The 25,375-nt window shown below is 28.2% G+C and overlaps 2 protein-coding genes across 3 annotated transcripts; one reads left to right on the top strand and one right to left on the bottom strand.

Moving 5' to 3' along the window:
* Positions 1-1,084: 1,084 nt before the first annotated feature.
* LOC109806613 (putative choline kinase 2) lies at positions 1,085-6,355 on the top strand. Of its 2 annotated transcripts, none has more exons than XM_020369074.3 (8): positions 1,085-1,238; positions 1,574-2,014; positions 4,712-4,833; positions 4,923-5,118; positions 5,301-5,418; positions 5,543-5,590; positions 5,692-5,792; positions 5,893-6,355. In XM_020369074.3, exons 2-8 carry the CDS (start codon positions 1,661-1,663, stop codon positions 6,040-6,042), a joined length of 1,089 nt encoding a protein of 362 aa, XP_020224663.1. In that variant the 5' UTR covers positions 1,085-1,238; positions 1,574-1,660; the 3' UTR covers positions 6,043-6,355. The 2 variants fall into 2 exon arrangements, with proteins under 2 accessions (XP_020224663.1, XP_020224664.1); XM_020369075.3 differs by having other exon boundaries at positions 1,112-1,238; positions 1,616-2,014.
* A 1,463-nt stretch (positions 6,356-7,818) lies between these two features.
* NIP5;1 (NOD26-like intrinsic protein 5;1) lies at positions 7,819-13,889 on the bottom strand. The gene is made up of 3 exons (XM_083060038.1): positions 13,160-13,889; positions 8,323-8,804; positions 7,819-8,215 (listed from the first exon to the last, which is right to left on the bottom strand). The coding sequence occupies exons 1-3, from the start codon at positions 13,379-13,381 to the stop codon at positions 8,017-8,019; spliced, it is 903 nt and encodes a 300-aa protein (XP_082916164.1). The 5' UTR covers positions 13,382-13,889; the 3' UTR covers positions 7,819-8,016.
* Positions 13,890-25,375: the final 11,486 nt, after the last annotated feature.

Raw genomic sequence — 25,375 nt, 5'->3', positions numbered from 1 at the left:
AAATTTGTTTTTTTAATTTTCCATTAAAAAAACACGTGATAATCGCATAAATGAAAAAAAAAATAAAAAAGTTATGTGTGTAATATCAACACACTTCAAGGAATATAGACGTAATTTGCTCTATAAACTAAAAACTTTTCCCATGAAGTGGTGGTAGACTGGTAGCTGATTCTGAACGGCGTTATTTTTGTCCTCAGCTTATAACACGTCTCGTTAAGGACGCGTTCATATTTGAGCCAAATTTGACCTTTTATTTGTTCTAACTTCACCATTTTGGTTCTTCCTCATCCTTTCTTTTTCACAATGACAAAATTCATTTTTTGATGCACTTTCACATACAAATCAATTTAAAATTAGGAACATGAACTTTTTTCCATAATAAATTCTATTTTTTTTTATTATTTACGAGCTTGAGTTTATCTTGGTTTTAAAATCAAGGAAAATTAAATGACAATGCTAAACGCTTTTATATATATGATCAATATTATAATGTCAACCAAGTCAACAAGTACATCAGTAAGACAAGCTCCACATGAGACTTTGTCCCCCTTTTGAGAACCATCCAAAGTCAAGTTGAAGATAAGTTTTTTTTCATACATGAACTTATAAATCTAATTTTGATGCGACGTCGGTTTCAAAAAAAAATATTGAAGTATTACTACAATAAATTTTAGTCTTTCTGTGAAAAGAGTTTACATTAGTATTTTCTAATTTAATGAAAAAATTATCACTAAAACTTAACTTTATTTAGTTATCTAGAAATATTTATAAAAATATCTTATAACGTTTTCAATTTATTTCGATAATTTTTCTGAGATTACTTAAAAACAGAGTGGAATTTATTTCTTCTTGGATACAATTACTATCTGTCTATTTTGGTAGATTTTTCTTAGCTAATAGCTATCTGCAAGTTTGACTATTAGAATTACAGGAAATCCTTGAGTGTAAGCTACCTATTTATTATAAACATTTTTTTTAAAAAAAAGTTAATAATAAAAAGAAAGCTTTGTGGTCAAACAAACACCAAATCAATACGCACTGTAAACGGTTAAGACTTTAGCTAATAGAATACTTGCCCTCTTTGGCTCTCACTTTCTACAATTATATATATATATATATATATATATGTTATGCTGAAACATTTCTTTCTGACTTCACACAAACATAGAACATTAGTGTTCAAATTTTAAACTCCTTCTTCTGCACATTTTCACTCTGCTTCTGCTTCTGCTTCTCTGGTCAGTTCCCAATTCTCTAAATTTTATTTTTTTTCGTACCCTTTTGATTATTCTTCACGGATTGTTGATCCCTGACGCTTCTCCTCAACTGGGTTCCAAAAAAGTTTCTGTCTTTTTCACACAATCTTCTAATTTCAAACTTTTTGGTGGCAGCATTTCCCCTGTTTTGGAACTCTGTAATTCTCTGTTTTGGGATGGTTTTCTTAAACACGCAATTCTATTTAGTTTTTTTTTTTTATTGTTGGAATTTTACTATAAAGGGTCATGGTTGGTGTTGTTTTCTCGCAACTGGATTCTCAAATCTCGTATCATTCTCGTTGTGTTTGTGCATGCAGGAAAACTGAAAACACTTGAGTATTAACGAAACTCTGTTTCAGCTTCCCTTGTTTTTCGGCAAAAGCAGAGTTCCTCTGTTTTCGAAGATGGCCATAAAGACCATTGAAGTGTTGAAAGGGTGCGGATCGCAAGAAGAGATAATGGAAGTGCTTGCTGCGGTGGCTTCGGACTTGGGGGATCCGATCGATGATGTGAACGCCTTGCAGGTGATTCCGTTGAAGGGTGCAATGACCAATGAGGTTTTTCGGATAAAGTGGCCAACCAAGAATGGTGGTGAAGTGAGAAACGTTCTGGTTCGTTCGTATGGTGAAGGTGTTGAAGTTTTCTTCGACAGGGAAGAAGAAGTTCGAACCTTTGAGTGCATGTCAGAGCATGGTCAAGGTCCACGCCTTCTTGCCCGATTCACCTCTGGCAGAGTTGAGGAGTTTATTCATGCCAAAGTACGTTCTTATCTTCTTTGTTCTTTTATGCTTTTCCTTTCTTCAAAAAAATAAATGCATAAACAGTTTATGTCAGTGTCGAAAGAAAAATTTACACTTCTATCTAATCGGATTACATGGTTATGATTAATGAGTTAATTAACTTTTACAATAATTTTTTAAATTATGTATTTTTAATTAGTCAACTTAGAAATTAACCTAAAAATAAAATAATCTAACATGACAATTACACGTCCCAGAATAGAATATTATCCTTGCTGGGGGGTTGCACTGGAGTTAAAATTTTAAAATTCTTTTGTTGATTTTTTATTTTTTACATTTTTGGTAAATCTTGATTTAACTAGTATTTTTCTATGATGTGGACTAGGTAGATCGGGGAAGAAAATGACAAGTTTTTGTCATAAGAGTACGGATTTATTAAATTTAATTCTTAAATGTGATTTTCTCACTTTTTACCTGTCAATTATGTATTTTTATTTCTTCTAAATTTTAATTGAGTAATTTTTGTCTTTTAAATATAATAAAATATTACAGTTATATAATTTTTGTTTTTTTATTAAAAATATAATATTTTTTTTGTGAAACACTATTATTGTATCAATATTTCTAATTAACTGTCTTTTAATATATTTTTTATTTTTATAAAAGCATATTAATATATACTAATCAAAATTTATAAAATTATTAATTTATCTACAAATATACTAATATATATATATAAATTTATTTATTTAGTAATATTAATTATATATATATATATATATCATTTGATACATTAATAAAAATTATAATATAAATAATTTAAACCGGTCAACAATTGTATAGTTTTATTATATATTTTATGAGTATATATATATATACTTATTATATAATCTTTAAATTACTATATTTTTAATAAAAGAGACTAAAACCATATAATTATAAGATTTAAATGACTAAAATTATTCAATTAAAATTTTAGGAGATTAAAATCATATAATTATAACATTTAAGTGACTAAAATTATCTAATTAAAATATTGAAGAATAAAATTAGTAACACTTAAGAAATTAAAATTGTTCAATTAAAATTTTAAAAAACAAAATTACATAGTTATCATTTTTGAGGGGGTAAAAATGTGATTAACCTTAAATCTAAACTATAATATTTATTTATTAAAAACTTTCTATTTTTGACTTGTTAAGTTAGGCATTTGGTACAGAAGATGAAAATGTCTGTTGTGATTTAATGCATCATTAGAAAGTTTTACTTTATATACGGTTATTGTCATGTTTATCGTTTTATAATAATGTGCAGTTTGGATGTGAGCGAAAAATGATTTCTACACAGAAAGCAATAAAATAAAATTAACAAAATTGTACGCAATGGTGAATTAGTCATCCATATCGGCATGAGTTTCACATTCTTTTTGACACCGATCTTGGTTGATTATTGATGAATGAAAAATATTTGCCCGAATACTATTAAACATCTAGCAAGAGAGAACAGAAAATATAAGTATAATAATTAGTGGATGATATACTATATGATAATAAAAAGAGATAAAGAAAAATATAAAGTGTTGATGAAGTATGTAAAAATATAAGTGTTAAAAAATTATTGTTCAGCAAAATAATGTCCTCATAAACTCCCGTTGAATATTGAAGCCTACGTGAGAGCATGGACAGCCTCCTAGACCACAAATTTTAGTGTCTTATTTTCCCAGAAATTGGTTTCAGTGATTATTCTAACTCGTGCTTGAGCTTTAGAAAGTATATTCTCATCAGTTTGAAAGTGAATTAGCTTTTTGTTCTCAATTTTACTTTATTCTCTAGTCAAATTGCTTTTATTTGGACGGGTGCTTTCTTTTTCGAATTTTATTCCCTTTATCTCTTGGAGCAATGGAGGGTTACCATCACATTTTTACGATTAATTAAGAAGCATCTTTGAGGTATTCAATTGAATGGTGTTGAGTCAATGGGATGGGATCAGGTGCTCTTAGGTGCTACTCTTGCCATTCTTTTTTTTTCCTTCTCTCGTTCCTAAATGTTATTTCTCTATTAGAAATAAGTAAAGTAAGGAACATAATCAAACAATGATGTTACTGGATAGTGTGAAGGGGATCTGGATATTTTTTTTTATGAATACATGGAAATATCAGATTTGGGAGGTCTTATTTCCTGTCTATTTCACTCATTAATAAATATAGTACTGTAATTAATAATAATGCAATTAAGTAGTGGTTTGTCACCTTTATATTTGACTCTTCCTAGTTGGGTAAAGGAGTTGACCCCATGGACACTAGATGAGCAATTTGCTTGGTACATCCCAAACTAATTGGTGAATCTTATAATCTCCTGTTCAGGACTTTTTTTTTTTTTTATTACTAGAAATAGAACACTGTACTCAGAGGTTATAATCACCCACATTATACACTCACTAATTTATATCCGTTGTGAAATGTCTATTTATATAAACTAAAACTAACTTGTATATAAATTAAAAGTTAAAAATAAGATTTTAAAAAGTTAATAAGAGAGAATTTTTATAAAATAAATTATATATAAGTTTATAGAAAAACTTATTTCATTTTTCATTCTTATTTTACTCTTCTAAAAGTATTTTTATAAAAATTTACTAAAACATACCCAAAAAACAAAGTTGATATCTTTACGTATAACATGCTTTTGTCTGTCCTTTTTGTTTTTGGCTTTTTAGACTCTCTCAGCTGCTGACCTCCGTGACCCCGAAGTATCTGCTTTGATAGCATCTAAGATGAGAGAGTTCCATAATCTTCATATGCCTGCTGCAAAGATGGTTCAGATTTGGCACAGAATGAGGTAATTAATTATATATAGGTTGAAAATCTTAAAGCCATTTTTCCTTGCCATCGCTGGATATTAAATACTCTCCTTGTGTTATTTACTAGGAAGTGGCTTGGTGAAGCCAGAAGTTTGTGCTCACCAAAGGATATAAAAATATTTGGCTTGGACAATCTGGATGAGGAAATAAATATCCTCGAGAAGAAGTTATCTGAAGGATATCAAGAGATTGGCTTTTGTCACAATGACCTACAATATGGTAACATAATGATGGATGAAGAGACAAGATTAATCACTATAATTGTAAGTTGTGGTTATATATTCTGTCTCTGGTACTTGTCGTGGTCTTAATTTTCATGCTGTATCAATGTTGGGATTTAGGAGGATGATACCACTTTTGTAGGCTCTTTTCATCTTTTAGCAGTCATATTTTACACTAAACTTATCTTTTGTTCTTCTTCTTCTTTTTTTTTTTAATGATACAGGACTATGAATATGCCAGTTATAATCCTGTTGCTTATGATCTGGCAAATCATTTCTGTGAAATGGTGGCAGATTACCACAGTGACACACCTCATGTACTTGACTACAATAAATATCCAAGTAAAGTTCTTGTTTGTGATCCTCAATTGCATTCCCACAATGATTAATAATAATTGCAATTTTATGTTTATTAATTGATATCACTCTTAATTGCTGACACACCAAATTGGATATGGTAAACCAGGTCTAGAGGAGCGTCAACGATTTATCCGTATCTATCTGAGTTCTGAAGGTTAGTCCATTGACATGTCAAAATCATGTTATAAAAGTTGAAATCATATCATGAAATGCAATGCATGTCTCAAATTTATTTTGGCAACTCCTTGTACACAGGCAAGAAACCAAGCAATGCTAAAGTGAACAAGTTAGTGAAAGCAGTAGAAAAATACGCTCTTGCAAGTCATATATTTTGGGGTCTGTGGGGACTTATTTCGGTAAGTTTTTTATTTAGATAATTCCATGGTTATCTTAAAGAAAGTTATTTGTGTCAGTTAGCAAGGTACACTAACATTGATGTTTTGCATGTACTTGCAGAGTTATGTGAATAAAATAGACTTTGACTACAAGGAGTATGCAAGGCAAAGGTTTCAGGAATACTGGTTAAGGAAGCCTACTTTATTGGACTCACCATGCATCACTTCCCAAGACGCAACTGTGAATGGATCTCTGCCATCCTTCACGTGATTTTGCTTCACATGTCATAGTGAAGATTAGTCTTAGTATATATTTATATATTAATAACACGTACAATATATGATATGCAGCATCATATATGTAAATAACATATGTAATCACTAAAAATCTGTGATGAGTTTTTGAAATTTTAATTAAGGTTTGCTTTTCGATCCCTCTCTTTAGGGATTGAGTTTGGGGATAAATTTGAGAATAAGTAGTTTGTAACTTTGTATTGTTGCAATATCAATGGGATATAGATTTGTCCCTTCATGTTTCACACATTAGATAATGTTATAATAAAGTCTAATTTGAATGGTTCCTAGCTCTCATCTATAACAAGGTTACCCCTCTCCCTTTTGAAATCTATGTCTAGATAAACTACAATCCACAGCTTTGAAATTTATAAAAATAACAAGAATTTCAAATTTGAGTCTAAATTTTACTTTGTATGATTTAATTAACGTTTACTAATGTTTTCCTTGACATCGTTAAGTGACGTAGCAAAGAATGAGAGAATAAGATATATTTTATAAAGTATTTTTTAGATTTTTCGAATTATAAATCATTATGTATAAATTGATAAGTAATTTGATTTTTATGATAATTACTTTATAAATTTTACTAAACATGATTTTTAATTAGTTGATTATATAAATTTTGTATTATGACAATACATTTCCATTAAATTTTAAAATGTCATGAAGATAATGTATTTAATTTAGTATATTGTTAATTTTAATTAAACAAGTAATTCATTTATCATATATGTATATTTTGGGAAAAAAATATACTATTTTTTATCTTTTAATTTTTTTTTAGTAATTTAGCTCAAGTATTCTTAAATGATAACTAATTTGTCCTTAAATTTTAGTGATTCGAATTTGAGTCTTGAATTTAATAAAAAAAATATAAAAAAAATAATTTTAATACGATAAAGTTCTGATAAATACACTTATCTATAACATCATTAAAAAAAAAATAACAACTGCTTTAAAAGTAAATTGCTTGTGATCAATATAAATTATTATAACAAATTTTGATAGTAAGATTGATAAAAATATTTCTTTACACACACTTAAAGATTTTTTCTAGAAGATATAAAGACAAATTTTTCTCTACAATACAAAAATCAGAGTAAACTTTTATCTATTTTATGGATGGACAGGGCTGGTTTAAATTCATATGTTTACAAATGAATTTTCATTTAATTTTTATACGTGTAAAACTTATATCTATATTTCTCCACATAATAAATTTTTACAAATTTTGATGAAACTTCATGCATTCAATATATATTAGAAATGAATACAAAATTTTCTCGTAACTTTTATCATATGAAAATCTCACAGCAAAAAATCCATTTTATCATAATCAATGTTTCACACAACCATTCATATTTTTCACAACCACAGCTCTTAAAAATTGAAGAAAGAAATGTGGAAGAATAAGATATGTAATATTTAGTAACATAATATTAAAAAAACTAAAAAAATATAAATAAGATTTATAATAAAAAAATAAATATCAATCTTTCATAAAAATATATTCAAATGATAATATTTTGTATACTATTTAATTAATAAAAATCAAATTCTAGATAGGATCAAAATTTTATAATTTTAAAGATAAAAAACTAAATATATTTATTTTAAAACTAAAAAATCAAAATTACAAATTATCGAAAATAAAGTGATCATAATTGTAATTTAGTCAAAATAATAATAATAATAATAATATTTGACACACAATCTTATGATACATATTATTAATTTGAAGGAACAGAAATTATGAGAACACCATAAATAATGGGTTTAGTTAGGCCTTTAAGAAAGTGTACAAGTTTGGATGATAAGAGAGAGACAGTAACACAGCAATAGCATACACACTTAAATTCACAGATGGTGTCCCCCCACATTTTATTTAATTGGATTATTATTATACATAATATGAGTTGTGGGGTGGAATGGAGACACACTCGCGAAACTAGCGACGGAAGCTCCTCACTTGTCTCGGCGGTTCAGCCTCATTGTTGTCACGGAGCTTCACCAGCGTGTAAACACCTGCACCGGCCAGAGCACCCAGCGTCGGAGCCACCAAATAGATCCATATATGCTTGTAATTTCCTGCTGCAATCGCGGGCCCCAGCGTCCGCACCGGATTCATCGACCCACCACTTGTGGGCCTAACCATCATCAACATATACAAATATATATAAATAACTACGAGTACGTACATATCATGCTCGATCTTTTTAGTTTCAAAATAAAATATGATTATTAAGAGCGTTACCCTGATATGAGAATGTTGAGTAAAACAGTGGCCCCCACAGCGATCCCAGCCAATTCACCGACCGCGCGAGTGTCGGTAGCAACAGCAGTGACCACAAACAAGAGAATGAAAGTGATGATAAACTCAGTGGCGAAGGCTTGGGCGACGCTGACGGTGGGGACAGTGACCCCACCGGAGAGGAAGGGGTGGTAGACGCCTTTGAGAGCATAGCAGGCGCAGATGGAGGCAGAGACTTGGGCAGCTATGTACGCGGGGACCTGCGTCCATGGGAAGTGGCGAAAGGTGGCGAAGGCAATGGTGAGGGATGGGTTCAGGTGTGCGCCTGAGATGTGGCCAATGGAGAGAATGATGAACATCACTGTTAGCCCTGCACACGCTGCGTTTCCCATCAGCGTCACCACTCCCTCGTACTTGTTGTTCACTATGGGTCCAGCCGTTGCTGCAAATATCAATATGAACGTCCCCACAAACTCTGCTCCAATCTGCACTAATCATAAACCATTCTTAACTTTAAAACAGATTAATACGCCTTCTGCTCACCCCTTTTATCATTTTTTTACTATTAATTATATCAATGCTTCTTGTTTAGATGTTAGTCATTATTGAAAGCTTTGGGTCAATGGATACATATAATTTTAGTGTTGATTTTGAATGAAATTTAATAACATATATTATGTATCAGTATAATTTCTATCTATACTTTTTTAACAATATACCAATATATATAGTATTTAATAGTGTAGGTAAAAATAGTTTAGTGGCAAGTATTGTGTTATTATTAGAGTTGTCAAAGTGGATAATCCGGCTTAGCCCACCATGGGTTAGATAATAAGTGAGTCGACTTAACCAAATTCACCTAAAGGTGAGGTTAAAAAAACAAGAACCAGCCCAAAACATCATAGGTTAGTGGATTAAACGAGTTGTTTAAAAAAAAAATTAAAAATTATTGAACTTTATAGAAAAATACATACCATATTATATTTTAGAATTATAACTATGTTCATAAATAGGACAATTAAAATATGAAAAATAGACATCATTCATAACCAACTTAATCAACTTATAAAATCAAAATTGTTGCATAAAACATTGACAAATAATATCAAATTGTCATTAGTTATTATAATTCATAACTAATATGTACAAAACTTAGTCTATAGTATAGATACATAATTAGTTAAATTAACATTTGAGAACCTAAAAAATAAATTAAAAAAATAAAAAAGTATATTAAGTAAGTCAACCTAGCTCACCACAAGTTGACTCATGGTGAGTTAGATTATAAGTGAGTCGGATCAAAATTTTCTTGTAACTGAAATGGACCAAAATTTTATGGCTCAACACAGCTCAAACCCATGGTGGGTTAGGTTGACTCACAGGTTTCAACCCACTTTAACAACTCCAATCACTATAGATGTGTATCATTATATGAAAAAAAAATTTGTAGTGTTGTATGGGTAGTATTAGTGACAAGTTGAATTTGATGTTGTTGTTCATGTCACTTGAGTTGATATTGATGTTCCAATTGTACATTGTTTTTATTTCACAAACTTATCTTTCTTGTTTTTTCATGTAGTTTGAAACTGTGATGATTATACTTGTTATGAGAACAAAATAAAGATAGGTTTTACTAAGGTGTACTAGTTGAGATCATCTACAGATGATGACTTTTGTTGTATTTTAGTGCTACTTTTGTATCATTATTATTTGACTAACACTTAGGATTTATATTTGAGTTTACTAGATTATTGTACATATATTGTTTATATTCATGTAGTTCCTTCACACTTATATGCATGATATAATACATATCTAAATATTTGTGAATGTATAATTTTAAGTAGTCGAATTCCACTAAATACAAGAATCGTGATAGGTTATTACACTTTATGTCTAATTCACTTATTAAAATTTAAGAGACTAAAATTATATAATTATCATATTTGAAGGAGTATTTAATCAAATTAATTAAAAATTAGGCGAAAGGCAGGTATACAATTTTTTGATATATTGATTTTTTTTTGGGTATATGAAGTAAGTGTGCAATTGATAAAAAGAAAGAAAGTAATATATGTTATCATAAAGTCTAAAAATGACATATAAATTTTTTTAAAAAAAGTTTCAAAATATCGATATATAAAAAGGTATAATAGGAGTATTTTTTTTTTATAGATTTTATAAAACAATAATTATTTGAAGGCTGTAACTTTAAAATTTGTAATCGTATGAAAATGTTTTAAAAAAATGTAAAAGCTATGAAAAAAATGTTTTTTTATGGCAATTAAACTAAATGAATCTTGAAGCTATTATGAAATGAGATGGTGAAAAAGATCTGAAATCCAATAATGATGGTATGCATCAAAGTCAGAAAATGAGAAATTTGAATACAGACAATTCAACTTGTATCAAAAAGGTCAAAGAAAAATTAATTAGGACATCTTGAAGGGAACAGAAAAAGGACAAGGTAGTGGTCAATAACCATAAATTAAACATCCAACTAAGAGAGGAAAACAATGTAGAAAGGGCGTGATATTAACAGAAAGATTGAAAATCCTGAGTCAAAAATTGAGTTAACCCAAATGAGTAGGTATTATTCGAGGAAGGAGGTGCTTAAGATGATGCTTATTCTGTCTAGTAAAAATGATGGATCTCATCCATATTTCTCCACATCCAAGTCCTTTTCTTGCTTTCTAGTCTCACGAATTCCAATCAGAAGATAGACTTGTTTTTATTTATTTATACATATACTCGTCTAAATAAAACTGAGGGAAATTTTTTTTTTTTTTTTTTTAGGTTCGTTCCTGGAGTATCCACCGTCGACAGCAGTGATTAATCTTCTCGCTACGTTGGAGGCACCTCAAAGGGTGGGATAGCTGGCCCTAAGATTTAACGCGGCTGCATACACAAGGCAGGATTCGGACCCTGACCTTGCTTAAGCGTGGATCAACCCCTACTGCTGAACCACACGCTTAGAGTTATTTATTTGATTATATCAACCCAAATAACACATTTTTCGATATATATTTATCTCTTCTTTCTCTCTCTTTATTATATTTTTTTTTTTCCTGACGGGCTATTATAACATATCATAATTTATTATTTAAGAATTTAATTAGCGTGTTTAAAAGATTATGATTAACCACTGTTTATTATAACATCAATAATTACTCGTGTGTTCACAATTAAAATTAGTTGCCATTTCGACATTGAATATTATAATTAAAAAATAAAAATAAAAATAAAATATGATTATAATTATAATTATAATTATGTTAAAAAAGTTATGATTATGTACAATCTACGCTTTAATGCATGTATATCCTTGCAAAATTGAAGTCTATTTTTTTTTTTTTTTTACATTAAACATTATTATGTTTTTAAACATTACGCATTATGGTTAACAAATTTATAAATTAATCCTTCTCATCTTTTATTATCTTAAATTTGTTAAAATATTATCCCAATACAAATTTCAGCCGTAATTTATCAAATTTAAGGATGGGTTGATGAACAAGTTAAAGTAGTGAAGATCACTCACAAATCATTTTACACAAATAATTCTAATTCTTTAATTATTATTTTTTTTAATAATTCTTTAATTCTAATGCGTGTAGCTTAATATGAGTTAATGATGTTGTAGCTTAATTAATATAAATTGTTGACTACAGTGTAGAAAGATGATGATGCGTACAAAGGGAGAACTCCTAATTACTAACATTTACCACACTATAGCTATTCATTATATAACTAATGATGCTCAATTCAATTACTAACAACTTTTTTGACAAATCATTTTATATTTATTTGAGGCACATTGCCAGAGAGATCGGTTGGTTGCTCGATTGTATTTTAGTTTGAACTCTTTTTTTTATTTATTTTTATTTAATGTAATTAGGCCCGTCCAAAGATAATGATAATAAATCTCAAGTTTTAGAGTTGTATATAAATAACATTTGCTATTAACTTTTATAAAGATAATTATATGTACATGAGTTTGATGTGTATATTTATGTAGGTATTGAAATCATATTTATTTCTTAATTTCAGAATTTAAATTTAAAAAATCAATCTAACATTATTATATAAAAAGCTTGACAAAATACCTTGATATTTGTAAAAACAAAACCCATAATAATAAATTGTATAATAAAATCCACACATTCTTAAAAATAAATAAAAAATAATATATAAATTTATTCACCTCAAAAACTGCAAGCCTATATGAAAAAAAAAAAAATCATATACATTGGACGGATAACAAGATAACCAATTATAACAAAATCCATGAGTGACGAATAAATTAAAATATGAAACACATAGTATAGTAAAGTAATGTAGTATATCCTAATTCCTTAAGCCAAATTTTCCGGAAACAGAAAAACGAACACAAATGTGTATGAAATTATGAATGTTAACCCTCCCAGTGAATTCCGTATGACTCCAAAGGAATAAAAAATAAAAAATAAAAAACCTAATTTGCATGATTTAATTTTCTAATAAACATACATCTTATTATCTTATAAGTTATAACTCACTTTCATTTTATTTTATTTTTTCACATTTCTCTATTATCTCTACAAATATATCATATATTTTAATATATCTCATTCCTCCCTCGAATTCAGTCCGAAAGAGTGTACATTATAGAGCAGCATATATATCTCTTATTCATGTAAAAAGTAGTTGCATTATTTTATTAGCATCCCATCAAATCATGCATGTAAGGATCATTTTTGACATAATAAATGAAGCTCATCACATGACCGACCGTGAAAAAAAATGCAATATAGAGAAGCGTTGACTAAAATAGAGATAGGAATTGGGATCAGGATGTTACCTTCTGAGTGAGAGAAACATTGGGAAGTGGAACACCAACAGAGAAATTCGCTAAACACGTGTGACCCTTGCTTGGTAAGCACTTGCACCGAGCCATCGTGAACGACTCACGCTCGTGCGACAGTGAGTCAACTCGCAGCGACGTGAACAGCGGCCCTCCCGGAGTATCCGGCGTTGCAGGCACCGACGCCGCCGTCGGCGTCCCCATCTCCGATTCCGGCATTTTTTTTTTTTTTAAACTTGAGAAATATATATAAATTAGCTAGAAATGGATAATTGACTGGACATACAATAGTGGACACACTACATGATATTCCAAATTAACGTAAGAAGATAAAAGATTTGTTTTTTTTTGGTGTTTTTTTGGGGAGATTGTAAGGTGGAGAAGGGAGAGTTTACATAATTGGAAGGTTTTTATTAATGTGTTGCTAAGGAATATTGGAAGGAGAGAAGGGACCCAGGGTTGGAGAGAGTTGGAAGCTAGAAGGAGGTATGGAAGTGGAGCATATATATATATATATATATATTTGGATGTGAGACTTAAAATTGGATGATATGAAAGGTTGGAATGGAATCGGAGAAAACTTGTGATAAGGGTTGTGATCGGACTTCGAAGTTGGAGAAGAAAGGCAATGAAAAGCGTGGTTGAAGGTGGAGGCAGAAGGGAGAAGGAGAAGCAAAGAAAAGAGAATGAATTAAAGAGAGGGTCAACCAAGGAGGAGCAGTTAATATAACCATAACGATTCCATTATAATAATCACTTTAGCAGGTGTTGGTGTTGCCATTGTCCACTTGCTTGCATAATCACTTTGTTCTCGTAATTTGTAAAAAAAAAATTTAATTTTTTTTAAAGAATGCAAAAGTAATATGCTGCTTTGTACTCTTTTCCATTTTTCGGCTATTATCCGGAGATATAAATATAACTATTTTCTAATCATCAACTCGTTTTGTTTTGTATCATGTGAAAAAAATATATAAAAACCTAAGTAAAAATACTATCATAATGGAAAAGTCAAAAGCCTTGCATTATTGTTTATTTTACTTAATGTAATGTAATGATTCTATTGTATATGATTTTTAATATGATACCCCAATAAGCATAAGTTATACATGCGCTAGGTTACATCACATTATATTATATCACATATGTAATGATGTTGTTTGTTTTCTTTTCCTATATTTTTAAGTACCAATGATGTTTTTAATTATAGTTGAAGTTTATCATAAAATAGGTTTAGCAAATCAATTTTTGGCCCTATTTTTTTATTATTTCATTCCTCGTCCACTAGTTGAAAGTGCAAAGTAGCTTTTTTTTTTTTTTTTTTTTTTAATTAACAGCTATGTACTTTGGGCTAATGACGCTTGCAACCTCCCGATAGCAGCCTGGCATTTTGAGAAAATCATTCTCTAATGGTAATTCCCTTCGTCAAAGCCGTACCAATTAAAAAAATAGCATTATTTCAACCATAAAGTAGTCTATATTATCATGCACACAAAAACCTCCAAGTTTTATGTCATGTCACGTTCAGTTACATTTGTTTTTTCTTTTCTCTTCTCTTATTAAATTTAAGAACCTCACAAACAACTATACCAAAGAACAACAATACTCTGTATTAAAAATTAAAAATGAACAATAATACTTTTTCGAATAATGCCGCAAGTAAGAAAACCATTTTGACTTCTCAACAATAATTTTTTTAAAAATTAATATTAAATTTCAAATTAAGAGGTGTTAACATAAAAAAATACTATCGTTAATAATTTTTTTAAAAAAATAGTATAGTTTTTATTTAACAGTTATTAAATTATTAATATATATATTACGAGTTCATACGAATAGTATGATATGCATATACTTACACACAAACACATAACTGTGCATTAGTGTGTAATACATCATTCAAAGAACATGACTTAGTTAGTAATACACATTGAGCTTCTAAAGAGAATTTGAGTTCTCAATGCATCTTTAGGAAATTAAAGATAACAAGCATTAAGTGTAACTAAACTTGGAACTATAAATTAGTTCTATAACTTAAAAGACGAACCTTTGCGGGGTCATATATATAAAACATCATATTAATATTATTAGTTAAATTAATAGTTTAACAAATGTTATACTAATGAAATAAATTTAACATCTAATCATTAGTATATATAACTTTATTTCAAGGACACGAACAAAAAATAAATAGAAGGCTATAGTTTAATTGAACTTGAACTTTAATTATTGTATATTATGTGAATAAAAATGTATTAACAATGTTATAGGGGAATTAATGATTTAATGTGGGTACATGCAATGTAGGGGGAGCATAACATAATTAAATAATGAAGATGGATGTGAGTAAGAACTAAGAAGAATGGTTGAAGGTTGGGGTAGGGGCTAGCTACAACCTGTAGGTTAGTTGACCTGATGATTGGAATAAATAAGTGTGGGACTCTGCATGTAAGTTGTAACAATGAGAAATAATCACGGCTACCCCACATATATATAGTTCCTATTTAATTTTTTTGTGATATATAATTTAGTGTTATTATTTTATTTAAATTGAAATTTAAATATATATTATATAATAATCGATTGAGAGTATAAACTCTATGTAGTCTTATATTTTGTAACAAATTCTGATATCATAAATAGATAGGGTCGATTGTGTCTCCTTTGCAATTTGGTAGAATAATAATTGTGGTCAGTGGTCACCCATAGCGTGCGCAAGTTGCAAGTTGCAACCACGTTCCCGTCCCAATCCTGGCCTGCAATGCATCATCTACGCATTTTCTCATAATCAATCTTGACGTTGGAATGCAGAATGCTGTATAATGTAACACCTCAATTCTCTACCTTTTGTTCTTTTGTTTAGAGTTTATTTTTATTTTATGATAATTAAGTATATATCATTAAAATTTTCCTATGAATTTTTGTGGGACGCAATCAATTATGATTTTTTGGTTTCTCAAAAATGAGTTAATGTTATGTATGATTTACTTCCTTTGTTTTATTTTGTTCGACGTTTTAACACTTTTTATTTATTTCAATTTGATTGTAATTTTATAATATCAAAATGCAAAATTAAATATATTTTTTCTTATTATATTGTTGACCATTATTAGTGCATCTTTTAATTATTGGGAGGAATTCAGAAAATTTAAGGATATATTGTTAAAAAAGTATGCAAAATTTCTTATAATTAAAATTGCAAGAAACAAAATAAATGCAGATTAATAACACACAAAAATTGATAACGAAATTCGATTAATTGTGCATACGTCCTCGAACTACAACAAATATTTATTGAAAAAAAAATATAAATAATATTTACAAACACGTTAACTCACAACCAAAAACATCCAAAAAAATAAAATATTATTTAATATTTTTTTTAATATTTTTTTTCTCTCTCGTTGGAATGATTGTTTCGTAACTATAGCATCATGCTATTCATAATGTATGCAAAGTTTCATTTGTTTTTCCTATTTTTATGCATTCTTTTATTTTACTAGTTTTTCTATTTTTCCTCAACAAAAGAACGTGTGCATCCATCAACTCTTGCTTTACATGACCAAGTCCAAAAATCCCCTACTTAAAGATCGATTTTATTTTGTCTTCATATCTTGATCAATGTATCAACCTTATCTTGTATGTTATTATAGCATGTTAATTAAAGTTGAGTACAACTTTAATTTGTTAATGATTACTACCTTTGTTAACATATTTATTGGGTTCTTACTCTCCGAAATCTTTTTCAAAATTAGCATCTCATCCTCGAGCAAAGATCTAATGAAGTGATAACGAAGACCAATTAATGTATTTTGTTCTAGAAAGAAATGTTGAATTCTTTGCCACCAATTAATGGATGGGATAGTCATTGGACCCTAAACATATCAAAGTGAACAAGCTCAAGTGTCTCCTTCTTTAGGGTTCTTCTAGTTGTTTAAAAGCTAACTCGTTTATATTTTTCAAGTATATATACAATTTTCACATATGTCAATTTCTACTGATCGAAGACTTGGTAGTTTATCCTTTGAGTGGATGATCTTCATCCCTTTCTCACTCATATGACCTAACCTTTGGCGCCACAAATTGGGATTTTCATTTGTTGCAAATGCAATCAAATAACATGCTTTTGCTATCTTGTAAAGAGTACCACTCTTTTTACCATGAGCAATTGTCATTGCACCCTTTGAAATCTTCCAATGATTGTTATGGAAGATTGTTGTGTAGCCATCACTAGTCAATTGACCTACTGAGATTAAGTTCTTTGTCAAGCTAGGAATATGTCTAACATTTTTCAATTCTTATACAGACCCATTTAACTTAATCTTTACTACACCTTTACCCACAATTTCACAATATTTCTTGTTACCAAGGTAAATTTTATCAAGGTTTTTGGGGACATAATTCTCGAAAAATTCTTTTTGTGAATTGGCATGAAAAGATGCTTCAGAGTCTAACATGTAAGACTCTTCCTTGTTCTCTAAAGAACATATCAGTGCATCATCTCCTCTCAAGATAAAAACATTTGCCTCTGCCTTCACCTCTTGATTCTTTAGTGCATTCTTGCACTCATTTTTGTAGTGCCCAATCTTTCCACAATTCTAATACTCAACTGTCTTTGAGTTGTGGAAACTATGATGATTCTTGGATCTATATCTCCTATCCTTGAATTTACCACGACCATTTCCTTTGGATTAAATTTCTTCTTCTTGACTTTGTATGCAAAATTGAAGAGGTTGAAGATTCACCTAACTCTCTCGGTTGAATCTCTTCACTAAAACCTAAATCACAAACATTGTTGAATTTTAACTTATTGCTTCTTGATAAGCTACTCATAGCTATGATAGTAACATTCCAACTTTCTGGTAGAGAAGACAAAAGTATCAATACTCGTACTTCTTCATCAAATTTGTTTCCTGCCAAACTCAATTGGGTTATGACTATATTGAGTTCATTGAGTGTTGCGCTGCCCATGCACCTTCTGTCATTTGTAAATTAAATAATCGCCTCATCAAATAAATTTTGTTTGAGGCTGACAACTTTTCATACATATTAGAAAGAGCTATCACAAGACCCGTTATGATATTTTCTTTTGCAATATTGAATGCAACATTGTGGCATAACGTCAATCGAATGACTTCGAGGGCTTGTTTGTCGAGAAGATTTGAATCTTCATCCTTCATGCCCTATGATTGTTTCTTGAGAGGTTGATACAACTTATTCAGATATAGATAATCTTCAATCTGCATCTTCCAAAAGCTAAAGTTCGCACCATCGAACTTCTCAATTTTCACATTTTCTTCATCTACAATCATTTCTGCCACTCAAATCTAACATAGAAGTTACCACCAAAGCTCTTGATACCAATTGATAAAAAATTGCGTAAAATGTATTATAATCAAATTTGCGAGAAACAAAATAAATGTGGAATAATGACACACAAAAATTGATAACGAAGTTTGACTAATTATATCTACGTCTCTGGACTACTGCAAATATATTATTGAAAAAGAAGAAAATATAAAAAGTATTTACAAACATTCAACTCAGAACCAAAACAGCCAGAAAATAAAATTATTTTTTAAACTTTTTTATTTTCTCTCTCTCCCTCTCTCTCTCTTACTCTCTCTCTCTCTCTTTTCTTTCTTGTAGTTGGAATGATTGTTTCGTAGTTATAGCATGATGCTATTTAGATGATATTTATAATGCATGCAAAGTCTCATTTGTTTTTCCTATTTTCATGCATTCTTTATCTTACTGATTTCCCCATTTCCCCTTACAAAAGAATGTACACTTCCATCAACTTTTGCTTTGCATGACTAAGTCCGACATATATTAAGAAGTTATATGATTTACTTTATGAAATCAAACATATTAATTGAATTTAAGTGTCATGTTAAAATCTTAAACGTCAAACAAAATGAAATGGAAGGAGTACCTGATTATTAATTTTGCTAATAATGTGATCAAATACTTAGAAACTTTGGACGCCTAATATTCATATGTGTGAAAACAGCATAGATTTAACCTTAAGATTATAATATGAGGTTTTTAGGATTAATAAATAGTATGACTAGATTTTTTTTAACGTTATAATGATAAACAATTACTCTCTATATTTGCTTCATTGAAAACAAAATATTAAAACTTGTAATCGATCAATCAAGTGAAAATTTAACTTATCAATTCTAAATACTCAAACTTGGCAAATAATCATGTTTTCAATAAATATATAATTTAAATTAATATTCAAAATTCATATATAAATAGTGATTTTCTTCTCAATTTTTCTATACATGTGAATTAGATCTTATAGGATTTTCTATTTTTCACGTGTCATGGAAGACATTATCCATTTTTTTTAAAGGATTTTTGTTTTTTTTAGTGATTTTTTTTTTTGAGTTTGATTTCACTCTGAAAATCTAATGATACGATAAGACAATAAGGGTGAGAATTTAAATATTTTCATGTACCTACATAATTATTGTTCTTTTTTCTCATAGTATGTGTTTAACTAAACACTCTTTTTTATTGAGAATTGAATGAATTTTGATGGATTCTTAATTTGGTTTGTTAATAAAATCTGGTTTCTTTAATCTGTATGTTATTTATGTCATACTTATATATCCTTTATGCTTTTTAAGAATTAATCACGTTTAGATTTATTTTTTATTACTTTTCTATAGTCTTTTAAACTTATTATTCAATACTTGAGAATGCAAATTGTTACGTGTGGTTCTTTTCAAGAATTGACTTTATATATAAACTAGTAATTGGCTGACTGTTGTATTACTTGTAGTGATCCAGCCCATTGGTACCTATAGATGACAATGAGGCAGGGTACGGGTCACCAATAGCCCCTCGTTCCTGCTCATGGATAAAAATCCACGTTATGGTATATGTTAAGTGAGTACTAATTTTTTTTATTAATACATGCATATCTATTTAAGTTATTAATTTATTATTTATAATGAATTTTATTTATAAATACTTGAAGGTATATATTTTATTTATTTTCATTTTGTATTTTATCAACTAACTCTCATTAATTATTATCTCCATCATCTTCATAATTATCATCATCAACATTGGTTTCTATTTTTTCCTTCTCTATCATTAGACAAACTATTATTATCATAACGATAATATTGTTATTATTATTATTATTATCATTAATTATTATTATTACTGTAATAATTACCATTAGTCATCATTGTCAATAAAATTAATGTTATCCATTATCAACATAATTGTAGATTAATGGCGGTAGTCACTATCAAACAAACCTGAATAAAAAAAAAGTTGTATGTTTTATATAATTTATATTTAAATTTTGAAAAATAAAAATCAGAAGAGAAAGATATAAAACTAAAATACTAGTTTCAATTTTTAAAGGCGAGTTTCATTTTTATATTATCCGCCAGTAAAAAATCAATCAAGATATAATTTCTCAATGACTTATTATAAAAAATAACAATATTATTATTCATAAAAATTTATTATTAAACAAAAATATTTATAAAAAAAAAAAACCTTTTATACTGTAAACATATTTAAATTAAATTTTTAGAAATTTCAAAAACTTAAATCATCTCTCACGAGAGATTCTTAAAATAAAAGTCAGTTTTTTTATTTTTTAAATTATTAGATTACAGTGACATATATAACCTCCATTTGTAGAATTGATTCTATTGCAGTAAAAAAAGAAAACAAAACAGGTGAAACTCATATAATGGAAAATAAGAACTTAAGCTTTCATTGAAATAGAAAATTAAAAAAAAATTCTTAATTCCTAAGTGAAATTGAAGATTCACAAATGAATTATATCGATAAAAATGCTTAACTCAGCTAAATAATTAGTGCTAGACTGCGACTATATCCAATATGTAATATGTTGGTGGGAATATTTGAAGTAAGATAGAAAACTAAAACCATATGGAGCGCATGTGGAGACATTAAAAGTTTGTTCTTCGTATGATTCCAACAAATCCAGCGAATATATCATATGGTTTGTTTAAGCGAGTTGTGTGGCCTGCTATTTGGTAACTGTTGTTCTTTTGATTATTTTCCGGGATTTGCACCAATTACTAGCTGTTCCTTTTACTTCAATCATTCAAAGCAAGGGTGTTACAAAGTACAAATCATAGAATAATGGGTTTTGTAGATTCATAATCATAATGTAAGCCAAACAAGGATGTTGCTAAGTGCTAACACGAGTTCTGCTTTGAAGAAATGGGACCTGGGTGACACTTTCATTGGCTACCTTAAACCCTCAATCTTTACCTTTTTAATAGGACCACCTATCAAGTTCATAGACCTTATACCTTTCAAACATGATTTTCATGAGAAGACTGAATATACGTGTTGAGATATATTTTTAATGCAGATGAATTTTTCACAAGCTTAGAACTTGGTTTCACGAAGTATGATTAGCCAATGAAGACTCCTCCCAATCATGTTCCCGTACGATATATTTTGTAATTTTTTAATGAATATAATTTATGTTTTAAAATCGATAATTAAAGATTAATTTATATTAAAAAAGGTGACTTTTGTCGATAACAATGGTCCAAAATTCCTTATTTAAAAAACGAATTAATAATCGATATATATCTAACATAAAAATAAGCAAGGCATTACTTGGGTTGTTTCCAAATATATATATATATATAGGAAATTCAGTCTCTACTGAAGATTAAAAAACAGATACAGAAAACGTTTAAATGAAATAAATTTTAATTTTGAAAACAAATTATAAAGATAAAATGTACATATAAAGATAAAATAAAGATAGTTTGGAATGGTTGTTAGGGGTGTAAGAAGGTTGGATTAAACCGAATTTGAATGATCTAGTTATCTAACTTGATCAAAAATTAAAAAGTTTGATTGAGTTGAGTTTGCATTTCTTTTTACTTCAATCCGACTCAAGTTGATCACAAACAAGTTGGATTGAGTATGGTTAATTAGACCATTCGCAATGGTAGTTCAAGAAACAGCTTTCTTAGGAAAGTAACATTACTTCTTAGTTTGTGGCCATTGAAAACAATTAAATTGGAGTGCATCCTCAACAAAAGTTACTTTAGCTAACAATATACAAATCAACCAACAAATATTAAAAAAAATATATTTTTTATTTTATTGTTGCAAATGCAACAATTACTTTTTTTTTTCATTTATATATAAATAAGGGTTTTTCAAAAGAAAAATTGCACAACTGAACATCTCAAATTTCTCTCTATCATCCTCAAAAATTCTCAACTTCTTCTTTTCATTTTATGGATTCAAACCAAAATTCATGGTTTAATTTGATACCAAATTATGAACAATCCACAAATCCAAATTTTCAAAATCCGTGGTTTAACAAAAGTAGTAATTAATAATTTTACTACTTTTTTTATTGCGTCAACAAATTATTTAAATAATGAAAATAAAAAATTGGTTTTTTTAAAATTAATTAATTTATAAATAAATTATTATAAATTAATAAATAAGTTCATAATAAAATATAATGATGTAAACTTTTTTGTGGGACTTATTGGAAGCACCCAAAGAGAGTTGCTCGAGATGAAGTACTTGGAGGTGCTTGTATGGACAAGAGTAAAAATGAGTGATGTATATAGGTGAGTCCCATTGAAAACATCCAAATGGAGTTGTTCCATTGTGGATGCTCTTAGGTTAGCATAATTATTTATTTATTTATTGTAAACATTAAAATATTTAATAATAGATGTACATCATTTGACATCTTGTTACAAATATAATATATGTTATCAACTCATAAAGTAAATAACAATATGAATTAAATTTCTTGATTTGTCATATCAAACAACTAACATTAGTACAAAATAAAATTTAAATTACATATCTTCTTCTTCTTGAGTTGGGTCACTTGTTAAAAAATACAAAACTTGTTATTTGACCCGTACAATATCAAATTTTGATCGGGATGAATTGGATCTAATATGAACGTCAAATAAATTCAATTAGAACTTACTAGATTTGTTTTAGTTTGGATTTGCATATTATTAATACTCACTTACACTCCTAATAGTTGTTAGGTAAATTTTCTTATTGAGTTTGACTTCTACAAATAGTGTGAAATGCTCGTCCAAAGAAAAGAAAAGAAAATAATAAATACGTTTAACGAGATTTAGAGTAATTTATAGATAATATTTTTAAATTTCTTACTACACTTTAAATTAGAAAGCTAATTTTTAATTATATTTGTATACTACATTTAAAAACTTTTAAAATTTTAATGAAGACAACTACTCCACATCTTTGTATATAGTTCTATCATTGACAATAATTTAATTCAAAAAATGTAAAAAAAAAAATTTTAAAAAAAAATCCAACTCTCATAAGTTGTAATGTGTAATGAAAGAAGAGGAGATACAAAACTAGTAAGTGTTGAAACTTGATAGTATATAAAGATTTGAGTTCAATCTTTGATATTATTATTGTAATTCTTATCAATGAAAAAAGAAAGGATACAAATGTACGTTTGTTTCAAATCTTTATAGTTCTCTTAACATATTTTTTATGACAAAATAATTGACTTTTTAGAATTTTAAAATCTAATTAATACCTTTTTTCCTTTAAAAGAACTAATACTTTTTGTTTTTCAATTATATTCTTATTTAATATACACTTCATCAACTACTAACTTAATTTTTTTTACGAAAATTAGATAATATAATTGAGAAAATAAGATATTAATTAAAGAATTTTTAAGTTCTACTTTTATTTTTACGAAAATTAGATAATAGAATTGAGAAAATGAGATATTAATTAAATAATTTTTAAGTTCAAATTTACATCTATTAAATATTTGTTATACATGTGCATTACTTTAAAAGATTAAAGATTTGAGATAAAAAATAATAATTAATTAATTAATTTGTGTTGAGAATTAAAGAGACTATATAGAGAAGAATTTAGTCATTTTAATAGTAACTTTTGATAGAATTGTTTTACTTAATAATTTATATTTATATTAAATTTTAATAATTTAATTATTAAAATTTATAAATACATATTATATATTAATTTAAATCTATATAATTAAGTATCATATTATTTTTATACTAGAAATCTTTTTATAAATTTTATATATCTATTAAAAACTTTTAATTTAACGTAATGATTGAAATTTAAGGTGGATAACAAATTATTGAATGGAGTAATTCTAATGAGAATTATTGGTGGAATATGTGAATTCTTTCCCTATCAATTATTATAATTGAGAGAATAAAAATAAAACTAATAAAAAGAATGACAAGTGAAAAGAAATGGTGAGAGATAGAATTTTTTTTTACAAGGCCTATCTTAAAAAAAAAAAAAAGAAAAAAAAAAGACTAGTCTAGAGGGGATAAATTATTTATACAATTATTAAGCGAGGATATAACTCAAAAAATTCATCAGGTCAGGCATTTCTCCATTTTTGAAATGGAGGAAGTAATTAATAATGACCAATTTTCACGTTCTCCATTTTTCTCCCTCATCCTGTTTGCTCATTGCTTGAATTTTATAATGAAATCAAAGTTTAAAATTCATAGATTAGTTTTAGCCATACAAACAAGTGAAGTACAATTTACTTGACAGAGCAAACTATGCGACCGACACTTCTTAAAAAAGGAATGAATAATCGGATGACTAATTTGACACTGACAATTATGAAAATTAGTATTCAATTAGTTATCGTATCCGATCGAAACTCTTGATATGGATACATTGATGTAAAAATTATAGGTTGTGTAACATATTAAAATTATTATAAAATAAAAATTATAGCAATAAGCCTGAACTGGACACAATCTGCAAGTATTATAATTCATGAATATAGTCATCTTTGATAACAAAAAAATTGATAAAATTCTCCTATATGACTAAAATCAAATTTTTATATTACAGACATAGTGAATGAGAAAACAGAATAAGAAAGTTTATCTATGCATTCTGCATATGTAATATGTATCCCCATTTGCATGTTAGGAATAGTCGAATCAAATGCATTCATCTCTCCACATAACTAATACTGTCATACTACAAGACAACGAACATATGATGAATATTCACAGGAATCTTTTTAAGATAATAAATAACAAATAAATGTAAAAGCTAGAGAATCCATACATATTAAGTTCACAAAGTTGTATTATATAGTGTTCTACCTTGAATTGAAAGTGCTAAGTGTATGTCAAAACTGGAGAAAACATC

This window comes from Cajanus cajan, chromosome 7, assembly GCF_000230855.2.
Source record: "Cajanus cajan strain Asha chromosome 7, NIPB_CcT2T_4, whole genome shotgun sequence".
Classification (NCBI taxonomy): Eukaryota; Viridiplantae; Streptophyta; class Magnoliopsida; order Fabales; family Fabaceae; genus Cajanus; species Cajanus cajan.
This window is presented reverse-complemented; position numbering and strand designations above follow the sequence as displayed.